Genomic DNA, 12,217 nt, shown 5'->3' with positions numbered 1-12,217 from the left:
GAGGGTTCCGTGCATTGTAAACAAAAAAATCCTTGAATTACTACAAGGTCAGAAGTTCATAATCACATTGCAAATCCAATCAGAATATTCTAACCTGTTCTAACCTATGTTCCATTTTAGAGTAAAGTACAACTTCTGAGATTACTCAATTTCAAATCCTTGGCTCAGTCATGAAATGATGACTGCCCTGAAAACATGTTTAAGTGATGTTACTGGAATGTTATTGCACTGTGCCCAGCTAGGTGTGAAACACAGCCATGTCAGGGGAAAGTAGTGTTCTTGACAGTGCTCTTGACCCCAACTTATAATTCACAGCTCTGTGTTGTGAAATTGTTCTGGTATGCAACTTTACCAGTCAAAAATAACCTTTATGTATGATTTATAGTCCCAGTAGACATGGACATTTCCCTTTCTAAGACCTAGCAGATCCTCCCCGTTCCCTTCCTCAGGATTTGAACTTTGTCAAATTGTGCATTTATTGCAGAGGAAGAGCGGGACCAGTACTCTGCTCAAATCTGTCTGTTGGTCATTTTGATTATACTGTGCTTTATTTCTCACAGGTTTGTTACTCATGCCTTCCCCTGGAGTGAGTGTAGTGTGTGTATAGTGTTATTGTTCTGTACAATCCCAGAAAGAAACTCGTATGCTATAGACCTACCTGTCCTGTACTTGTAGGTTGTACCTGTCCTGTACTCGTAGGTTATAGGCCTACTTGTCCTGTACTCGTAGGTTATACAGTAGCCTTGCTGTCCTGTACTCATAGGTTATAGGTCTACCTGTCCTGTACTCGTAGATTATAGGCCTACCTGTCCTGCACTCGTAGGTTATACAGTATGGTCTACCTGTCCTGTACTCGTAGGTTGTACCTGTCCTGTACTCGTAGGTTATAGGCCTACTTGTCCTGTACTCGTAGGTTATACAGTAGCCTTGCTGTCCTGTACTCATAGGTTATAGGCCTACCTGTCCTGTACTCGTAGATTATAGGCCTACCTGTCCTGCACTCGTAGGTTATACAGTATGGTCTACCTGTCCTGTACTCGTAGGTTATACAGTAGGTCTACCTGTCCTGTACTCGTAGGTTATACAGTAGGTCTACCTGTCCTGTACTCGTAGGTTATACAGTAGGTCTACCTGTCCTGTACTCGTAGGTTATACAGTAGGCCTAGCTGTCCTGTACTCCTAGGTTATGCAGTAAGCCTAGCTGTCCTGTACTCGTAGGTTATACAGTAGGTTATACCTGTCCTGTACTCGTAGGTTATAGGTCTACCTGTTCTGTACTCGTAGGTTATACAGTAGGCCTACCTGTTCTGTACTCGTAGGTTATACCTGTCCTGTACTCGTAAGTTATAGGCCTACTTGTCCTGTACTCGTAGGTTATAGGCCTACCTGTCCTGTACTCGTAGGTTATACAGTTTGGTCTACCTGTCCTGTACTCGTAGGTTATACAGTAGGTCTACCTGTCCTGTACTCGTAGGTTATACAGTAGGCCTAGCTGTCCTGTACTCATAGGTTATACAGTAGGCCTAGCTGTACTGTACTCGTAGGTTATACAGTAGGCCTACCTGTCCTGTATTCGTAGGTTATAGGCCTACTTGTCCTGTACTCGTAGGTTATACAGTAGGCCTAGCTGTCCTGTACTCATAGGTTATACAGTAGGCCTAGCTGTACTGTACTCGTAGGTTATACAGTAGGCCTAGCTGTCCTGTACTCATAGGTTATACAGTAGGCCTAGCTGTACTGTACTCATAGGTTATACAGTAGGTCTACCTGTCCTGTACTCGTAGGTTATACAGTAGGTCTACCTGTCCTGTACTCGTAGGTTATACAGTAGGTCTACCTGTCCTGTACTCGTAGGTTATAGGCCTACCTGTCCTGTACTCGTAGGTTATACAGTAGGCCTACCTGTCCTGTACTCTTAGGTTATAGGTCTGTTTGTTATTCTTGGCAGGTAGAGGAGCCAGTTCTGTGTATGTTGCTATCCCTCCTTGCACAATCTTTTGGAATATGAAAACAGGCATTTTGGGGAGGCATTTTCCTCTTGGCAATTGTTTGTTTGTCTTGAAATGCCTTCAAACCCCCATGGAAAGCCAGAACTTGTGCTTTACTCTGGTTATGAACTCAGTCATATTTAATAAGACTGAATTTTAAGATTTTAGAACAAACTCCATAATGAACAGTGACTCGTGGCCCCTGACTGTGGCTTATGCACTGAAGGAAGCTGCATTACACTAAATTAGTCATTTTCCTCACTTAACTGCATAATTATGGTGTTTTTAATTGCTTTTAATTTTCTCTCTACCTGCCATTGGAGAGTTGTTGTGCTCCACAGCAACGCTTGAATGCAGATTTATGGACAGGTTTGTCAAGGGTCTCTACATTAACTACCGAAATGGAATTGGGAGGAAGCACACGTCGTTGCCTAAAATCGAACTATTTTACATAGGCAGTATTAACTGTTTTGAACATTTCCGCCTAAAAACAGGTCTATTTTTATGAGGATGTAGACTTAGCGAAACAATTTCAGGTGGCTTGTTGAAACCAATTATGCACCGTAGATTAAATGCATATAGGCTATGTTAAACACTTAAAAGCTGATAGTAGTTGTATGTTTAAGCTCTTCAACTGTACTCTATGCTCCTTCAAAAAAGAACACCATCCATCTCATCATGCTGTTTATCTTTGCGAATGAGGTTAGCATATACACATGTAGGCATCATCTCCCCCTAAGAAGTGGTTGAGTTCGCAGAGAAAATGTGTGATGTTGATAGTGTCTTTTTAAGTAGTTTTCCAGCTGAAGACCTATTGGATGCACAAATCATATGAGTCAAGGGCTGCGTCCCAAATGACACCCTGTTCCCTATACACTGAGTGTACCACACACTAGGAACACCTTCCCTCAGAACAGCCTCAGTTCGTTGGGGCATGGATTCTACAAGGTGTCGAAAGCGTTCCACAGGGATGCTGACCCATGTTGACTCCTATGCTTCCCACAGTTGTGTCATGTTTGCTTGATGTCCTTTGGGTGGTGGACCATTACTGTTACAAACGGGAAACTGTTGAGCGTGGCATAACCCAGCAGCATTGCAGTTCTTGACACACTCAAACTGGTGCACCTGGCACCTAATACCATACCCCATTCAAAGGCATTTAAATATTTTGTCTTGCACGTTCACCCTCTGAATGGCACACACACACAATCCATGTCTCAAATGTCTCAAGGATAAACAAATACTTATTTTACTGGTCTCCTCCCCTTCATCTATACTGATTGAAGTGGATTTAACAAGTGACATCAATAAGGGATCATAGCGTTCACCTAGATTCACCTGGTCAGTCGGTCATGGAAAGAGCAGGTGTTCTTAATGTTTTGTGTAAACAATGTATTGGGCACTACTCAAAAGTAGTGCACTACATATGGAATTTGGGACGTAACAATGGTCTCTTGACACTCCCATATCTCTAGAACGGGAGTGTTCCGCTCCTCATCCCTTCACTCCCTAACAGTTTTCAAGCATGACGCAGGGGAGTTTGGCTGTGGCCCCGCTATGAAGGGAATGGCCTCAAGTGGATTTAAGAGAGATTTTCATAATCCATAATATATTACTGTAGCTTTACATGGAGGATCTAATGTTTCACTTAATTCGAATCACTTCATCTTCATGCTTCTAGATTCCTGCACATCTATGTCCATGTGCTGGAGCTGGTATACTGTAACTGGTACAGTTAGTATTATGGTGACTCCATAGGGAAATTAGATTTGATTTTTGGCTAACATTGTTAGATGCAAACATAGGCTTGTTAGTCTCAAACTATAGTATAATTGTTTCCCTCTTAATGACAAGAATTTGGATTGGGTTTGGGGAGCTAGGCTACATGGTAATAAACTAATCCGATCTCTATCGGCAGTCTTGTGAAACTGCAATAAAGGCTTGTTGACAGTGAGTGTAATAGATAGGTGGGAAGTAGCACACACAATAGCATCCCCCTCTTATCATAGCATGTATTCATCCATATGAGATGTTCTTTCAGTGTGTTTTGTGTTATTTTTGTATTCATTGATATGTAGACCTTAGTCTAGCAGTCTGCCAGTGATAGGTTACATAGACTGAAGTAGAGGCAGAACAGGACTGCTGAAAATACAGTTGACAACTTCCCATTTATTTACAACTATGGACCGTTCTTAATATGGTTCTGTCAAGATGGTGAGTCAATTTCCAAGTAAATTGTCAGGGGGAAAGTAAGCTATTTATATTAACATTCAATAGATTGGAATGAAATGTAATGTAAACGTTAGTCTCACACAACCACACCATTGGCATACATATCCATTCTCACACAGACAACCTACGTCCAGGCCACGTAGCTCGTACCACACCTACGTCTATGTGTTTGTCATCTTTCCCTCTGTCTTTGCATGTGTTGTAGATCATCGACAAGGATATCAACCCCTATGTGGACCAATGGGAGGCAGAGGGGATATTTCCTGCCCACAAAGTCTTCAAGCTCTTGGGAAATGCTGGCTTTCTGGGTGTCAACAAGCCAGTTGGTATGAACTTCTTCTGTGTCTCTTCCTCTGTGAAATTGAATTGTCTCAAAAAAAAATCACCCGGTTAATGACTTTTTCTGAGATATTTCTTTGCCTGATTCTGATTCATTTGTGGGAAATTATGCTAAACATATGTCACTGTCTCCCCACTATAGAATTGTGTCAGTTGAAAGCACTTCCCTTTGAAGAGGGCAGCTAATTTCAGATGATGAAGATGGTTTAATTAATCTAGTGTTTTCATGAACAATCACCTGAATCAGTGAGATGAGGAGCAGCTTGAAAATAAGAAAATGGTGTAGCCTCGTAAAAAGGGTCTCGAAAGATAAAGCAGCAGCAAGTGGTAATGAGTTCCTCATAAACCCCTAAGTGCCCAATGTGTCCAACTAGGCACTGATCTTCATCAAAACTCAACAGAAGAGCCTCTCAAAGGCTAGCATGAGAAAATTAAGTAGAGAAATGTTGTTGCATACCAGACTCAAGATGATATATAGGCCTAAGGAGTGCTTAGCGTGTCATTCTGGCTTTGGCCCACTCCACTGAATATGTGGATGTGAGTAGCGGCCATATTGTGGTGAGTGTAGATATTTGCCCACTCTGAATGTGTGGAGTTACATTCCACAAAAGCTGTCAGTCCTATTTCCATTTCAAATGCTGTCCTCTACCCCCTGCAGCATCACTGAGGGGAAAAAGAGACTTTTTAGAAAAACTTTGATTGTCGTATTTTAATCATATATATATATATATATAACACGTTTCAGAATTTAAAGTGGTGATTCATTCCTAAGTCTAATTTTGTCAAGATGTTTTCAGACCTAAAAAGAGGTTGAGATGGGTCCAAGTCACACTACACACCAATCTAGATCCAAATACAGCATATCAACCCAATGACTAGAAAATACAACTAATCTCGACATTAGTCCCCCTAGATGTCAAAACATCTAACAAACTTTTATTTTGAAGTGAACTACTACAGAGAACAATGCAGTGGGTGTTGTTGGTCGTGGTGGGCCCTATGGGGAAATTGGCTCATAAATCTAGCTAGGTCAGAGAAGAGTGGGGCGAGCAGCTTTACAAAGTGCTAACTACAGAGCCCTTCAGCATTAACAGGCTGGATTAGAGAGAAGGGGGACAAGGAAGTCCCAGACACATCAGATGGTATATTAGATAACCTCTTTATGGTTTATCCTACACTGTCAGAGACTAACGCTGAGACGAGACACATATTGCTAATAGCCTATATTTCTGATAGCCTACAGTGCATTCGGAAAGTATTCAGACCCCTTCCCTTTTTCCACATTTTGTTACGTTACACCCTTATTCTAAAATGGATTAAATTTTAAAAAAAATCCTAATTAATCTACACACAATACCCCATAATGACAAAGCGAGAAAAAAAAGTGAAGAAATGTTTGCAAATCTATATATATATTTTTTACATAAATACCTTATTTACATAACTATTCAGACCCGTTGCTATGAGACTCAAAATTGAGCTCAGGTGCATCCTGTTTCCATTGATCATCCATGAGATGTGTTCTACAACTTGATTTGAGTCCACCTATGGTAAATTCAATTGGTTGAACATGATTTGGAAAGGCACACACCTGTCTATATAAGGTCCCACAGTTGACAGTGCATGTCAAAGCAAAAACCAAGCCATGAGGTCGAAGGAATTCTCCGTAGAGCTCCAAGACAGGATTGTGTCGAGGCACAGATCTGGGGAAGGGCACTGAAGGTCCCCAAGAACACAGTGGCCTCCATCATTCTTAAATGGAAGACATTTGGAACCACCAAGACTCTTCCTAGAGCTGGCCGCCAGGCCAAACTGCGCAATCGGGGGAGAAGGGCCTTGGTCAGGGAGGTGATCAAAAACCTGATGGTCACTCTGACAGAGCTCCGGAGTTCCTCTGTGGATATGGGAGAACCTTCCAGAAGGACAACCATCTCTGCAGCATTCCACCAATCAGGTGGAAGCCACTCCTCAGTAAAAGGCACATGACAGCTGCCAAAAGGCACCTTTTGAGAAACTTGTTTCATGAGAAACAAGATTCTTTGGTCTGATGAAACCAAGATTTAACTCTTTGGCCTGAATGCCAAGTGTGACATCTGAAGGAAACCTGGCACCATCCCTATGGTGAAGCATGCTGGTGGCAGCCTCATGTTGTGGGGACGATTTTCAGCGGCAGGAACTGGGAGACTAGTCAGGATCAAGGGAAAGATGAACGGAGTAAAGTACAGAGAAGATCCTTGATGAAAACCTGCTTCAGAGAATTCAGGACCTTAGACTGGGGCAAAGGTTCACCTTGAACAGGACAACAACCCTAAGCACACAGCCAAGACAACACAAGAGTGGCTTCGGGACAATGTCCTTGAGTGGCCCAGCCAGAGCCCAGGCTTAAATCCGATCTAAGATCTCTGGAGATCTGAAAATATCTGTGCAGCAACGCTCCCCATCCAACCTGACAGAGCATGAGAGGATCTTCAGAGAAGAATGGGGGGAAACTTGTCATACCCAAGAAGACTCGAGGCTGTAATTGTTGCCAAAGGTGCGTCAACAAAGTGCTAAGTAAAGGGTCTGAATACTTATGGAAATGTAATATTTCAGTTTTCATTTTTTTTATTTTTTATTGTGCAGAAAATTCTACAAACCTGTTTTTGCTTTGTTGTTAATGGAGTATTGTGTGTAGATTGATGAGGGGGGAAAAAAACTATTGAATGAATTTAATTAAATTTAATCTGGCCTCTGCCTTGCTTGCACAATGACCCCCCCTTGAAGCGTCTTGCCAATCGCCATCATGCAAAAGCTAGTAATTCGGTGGGGCAACTGGCGACACTTCAGGCTGAGGATAGACCCATGTGTTACACCCACATCCAAGAGGACCTGTCAATCACAAGCCTTGTGGGCATGTCCCAGAACATCGATTTCCCTTTTTGCAATACAGAGGGCAAGATATATTTCTGTGGTTTGGCATGTCATTGTGGATTCACACTGTCATTGTTTATAAAGGATTTCAAAACACTGTAGCTGAGTGGTTTGTTAGTTGTATCAATGTTTTTGTCCTCTAAATTTGAGGTCGACCGATTATGATTTTTCAACGCCGATACCAATTAATCGGACGATTTAAAAAATGTTTTTTTATTTGTACAACACTGAATGAATACTTATTTTAAATTAATATAAAACATCAATAAAATCAATTTTGCCTCATGTAAATAATGAAACATGTTCAATTTGGTTTAAATAATGAAAAAAACCACTGCATCTCCAGAGACATACGAGAGACATACGCTCTTGTTGGCAGAGAACGTGCCAAATACAAAAATGACATTTCCACCCTAAGTGAGACTGGCTAGCTGACCCGGGACAGGTTGCAGAAGTTGGAGCCAGTTACACCTTCTGAAGCACCATTTACAGGCTAAAAGCAGGTCACCATCATAAACAATCTTCCAACTGCAAAACAACAACATGGATGCAAGGTCCAAACACTGGCACTTGATTGACATTGTCAGGAGGAGAGACAGACATGATGTCAAGGGTGAAAAAGGCCATGTGCAATGCAGAATGCTGGATAGAACACCGACTTATCTCTGAGCTCAACATCCGGATCAGACGACAACAGGGCAAAAAAAATCCTCAAAGCGAATCAACATCTCAGTGAAAGAGGAGAACATCCGGCAGTAATTTGTTGAAGCCCTAGACCACCGTTTGGAGTCCTCAAGTTGAGGTTCATTTTTTTTTCAAGAACCTCAACTTTTCTGATTGTGGATGGAACTACATTGCTCAGAGAGAAAGACAAAATCCTTTCCAGATGGGCCGAACAATTAAACTCAGCCCTCAATTAACAGGCTGACGCAAGTTGAAATTAACTTGTCTCTTGCAGACCTACCCGCCCAGGAGGAAACAAAAAAAAGTATCAGTCTCCTCTCATCAGGAAAAACTACAGGAGCTGACACCATACCAGCTGAAACCTACAAGGTGGGAGGGCCTCCTTTGGTTGAGAAGCTAACCGACCTCTTCCAGTCATTGTGGAGACAAGAAGCTGTCCCTCAGGAGATAAGGACTAACCACCTCTACAAGAGGAAAGGCAATCACCAAGCCTGTTACAATCACAGAGGTATATCCTTGCTGTCAATTACTGGAAATATCTTAGCTAGAATCCTCCTGCACCATCTAAAAGCACACCTAGACCAAGACATGCTGCCCGAGAGCCAGTGTGGCTTCAGACAGAACTGTGGAACAACTAACACGATGTTTACAGCTCACCAACTCCAAGAAAAATGCCAAACTCTGACCTGTATCTCACTTTTTTCAACCTGACAAAGACTTTTGACACCACAAGGCACGACGGCCTCTGGAAGGTCATGGCAAAGTTTGAATGCCCAGAAAAATGTATCACAATGGTGCATCAGTTCCATGATGGCTAGTGTGCCAGATCACCAAGAGTACTCTGTGCAGTTTCCAGTCATAAACAGAGTGAAGCAAGGCAGTGTTCTAGCACCAACTTTGTTTAGCATGATGTTCTCCACCATACTGCAAGATGCCTTCCCAAATGACCACACTGGGATCTGTTTCATCTACAGCTTTGATGGGGGGCTTTTCAGCCTGAGGAGGATACATTACATAACAAAGGTGGAGGAGGTGACTGTCCGCAACCTTGTTTGCAGATGACTGCGCATTAGCTGCTGGCTTGCTTGCTGACCTGTAGATCCTCATGGACAACTTTTCATCTGTCTGTGACAACTTCAGCCTCACAATCAGTACAAAGAAGACTGAACTTATGTACCAACCTGCCCCCAGTAATCCTTACGTGGACCAAACGATCTCTGTGAAAGGTCAGAAACTGTCAGCTGTGGACAAATTCACTTACCTTGGTAGCACAATGTCCCGTGTGAGTTCACATAGACAAAGAAACAAACATCAGTATCACCAAGGCTAGTGCAGCCTTTGGCCGTCTGCGAGATTCTGTGTGGGATAGAAAAGGCATCAAACTGGCTACAAAACTGAAGGTTTACCAGTGTTACGAATCCCTTTTGGCCCGACAGTCTAGGGTGGATGGTAATGAGACCCGTAACATAACTCATGTAAATTATAATTGTGACAAAGTAAAAGTGCGAACGTAATAACCAGGACAACTGAAATCTACCGTCAAACTCAAGGTTTATTTGATAAACACACGGTAATGGGGGGAGCAGGAAAAGGGGCTGAGCTGGACCCAAGGAAAGAAACAAATATGCAAAAACACCCCTAAGCTAGACTAGCCTACTTTAACAACAGCTAACTAACTAACCAAAAATACAGTGGGTGGTCCGCCCAGTTCTAACTAGTGTTTTTAACAAAGTTTACCTACAGGTAGTGTATGCCCATGGGCGACTTGTCTTGGTTTCCCCTTTTCCCACCAGCAAACACCATAAGCCAAAAACAATACTCACAGGAGATGACAAAGGGCAATGGAGGTGCTCAAACAAAAGAGAGGTTAAGACACAACGAGAGAGTGAAACACAGAGATCTACATACATGGCATTTACAAAGAGATTGAGCTACTGAAATCTATGAAGAACAGAGATCTACCAACATGGCATTTACAAAGAGATTGAGCTCTAGAGCAAACAAATGATGGGGTTTTTAAACCATGGGGAAGGAACTGTGATAGGGTAGGAAACAGGAGGAGGTGTGTCTTCTGGTTGATGGGTTGATTGTTGACTGATTGGGGAGTGATGATTTTCACCTGTGAGGGGAGAAGGAGAGAAAAGAAACACACACACACACAGGATACACACACAGGATAATGGTATCCGTAACAACCAGGCAGTCATATTATCAGCAAAACCTGGACAGTCTACCGATGCCATGCCAGGAAACTAAATAACTTTCACCTGAACGGTTTCAGGATGCTCCTGAGGATCAAGCGGCAGCACAGAATCTCAGACACTGAAGTCCTCAGCCGTGCCGACATGATGAGCATTGCCACACTGCTTCTGAAAGCTCAGCTCAGATGGGTGGGGCCAAGTGACCAGGATGCCTGCTACACATCTCCATAAGCAGATCTTCTTCATAGAGCTGAAGAATGGGAAGTGAGCACAAGGTGGGCCAACGAAATGATTTGTAGACACCCTGAAGGTATCCCTTGAGCTTTAACATTGATCTAAAGTCATGAGAAAGACTTCCTCAGGATCGTCCCATCTGGCGGAATCGAATCCGGGATGGCGCTACAACCTCTGAAACAAGCAGGACCAAAAATGCAATGGTGAAGAGATCAGCGAAAGACCAGTATTAGTGGAGCTGTCCCTCAGGAGACTTTTACCTAGATATCATGTCCAGTGTGCCAAAGCATGTTTCTGGGCTCAGATTGGTCTCATCAGCCATCTGCGCACTCACCGTACCCCAGACTAATCCTAATTAATCGTGTTAGGGTCATCATCAACCTATGATGGACGAACAAGGAAGGACAGAGTGGTTATAAGTATTGGGGCATATCATGTGAAATAGGCCTTGTGAAATAATTGTAAAAAGCAAAGATACTGTTCCATGTAGGTCTAGATTATTTATGGATTAATCATGTAGAAATATCAAAACATTCTTTCAACTAACTCAGCCAAGCAATTGTATGTGGCACAGGAACTGCTGACTGGCTGCCTTTTTCTATGATCAAGGCACCTGCTGGTAACTCTTAACTGGTTAGGACAGCTCACGAGGTCTCCTAAATATGTCGACTAGATGGGACTCTTATGACTAAAGAGGCTTGGATGCATAGCTTTTATTTTTTACCAATAAGAGTAGGAGTATAATGTCTCTTATCACCTTTTCTACTCTGAGACGTTTTGTGGTCTATCCCCAATATAACGCTTGTCTATGCTGAAACGTTGGCTAACATGTGAAGCTCTCAAAGTATGCTTTATGAGTCTGGTTAGATTGATTGGAATGGGAGAGGATTACACCGACCAGGAGTCTTAGGCCTGTACTGTTGGGATGGAGAAATACCAGATGGACTGGGAATGGTTTTCACAGAAGAAATAACCATTGAGGGATTAAAATGTCAAATAATCAAATGAAATAAAATGTTATTCGTCACATGCTTCGTAAAAAAACAGGTGTAGACTAATAGTGAAATGCTTACGGGCCCTTCCCAACAACAATGCAGAGAGAAAGAAAGTAGAGAATTAATAGAAAAGTAAAACACGTAATAATAAATACATAATGAGTAATGACAACTTGGCTATATACACAGGGTACCAGTACTCAGTCGATGTGCAGGGGTATGAGGTAATTGAGATATATACTGTATGTACATATAACTAGGAATAAAGTAACAGATAATAAACAGTAACAGCAGCATATGTGATGAGTGAAGAAGGTTAATGCAAAGGTCAAGGCAGATAGTCCAGGTAGCTATTTGGCTAACTATTAAACTAAATGTTAAGCTGTCTTATAGCTTGGGGGTAGAAGCTGTGCAGTTACCAAACCAAGCGGTGATGCAGCCAGTCAAGATGCTCTCAATGGTGCAGCTGTATAACCTTTTCAGCCTCCTGAGGGGGAAGAAGTTGTGCCTTCTTCAAGACTGTGTTAGTATGTGTGGACCATGATGCATCCTTATCTTCAGATGACGAAAAGGACTTAGCTGTGAACGATGACGGACTTGTAGAGCGCAGGGGAGTTTTGGAATGAGAGGTCTA

At 42.5% G+C, this 12,217-nt stretch overlaps 1 protein-coding gene across 1 annotated transcript in view; it reads left to right on the top strand.

Annotated features, from left to right (window-relative positions):
• Positions 1-12,217, top strand: part of LOC139373783 (probable acyl-CoA dehydrogenase 6) — a 48,152-nt gene that overhangs the window by 7,190 nt on the left and 28,745 nt on the right. Inside the window, exon 2 of the mRNA XM_071114776.1 lies at positions 4,426-4,546. Within this exon, the coding sequence (XP_070970877.1) occupies positions 4,426-4,546 (121 nt within the window). The remainder of the gene's footprint in view (positions 1-4,425; positions 4,547-12,217) is intronic.

The sequence above is a fragment of the Oncorhynchus clarkii genome, chromosome 18 (assembly GCF_045791955.1).
Source record: "Oncorhynchus clarkii lewisi isolate Uvic-CL-2024 chromosome 18, UVic_Ocla_1.0, whole genome shotgun sequence".
NCBI classification, from domain to species: domain Eukaryota; kingdom Metazoa; phylum Chordata; class Actinopteri; order Salmoniformes; family Salmonidae; genus Oncorhynchus; species Oncorhynchus clarkii.
The sequence above is the reverse complement of the archived record's forward strand: the minus strand, read 5'-3'. Positions and strand labels throughout refer to the sequence as shown.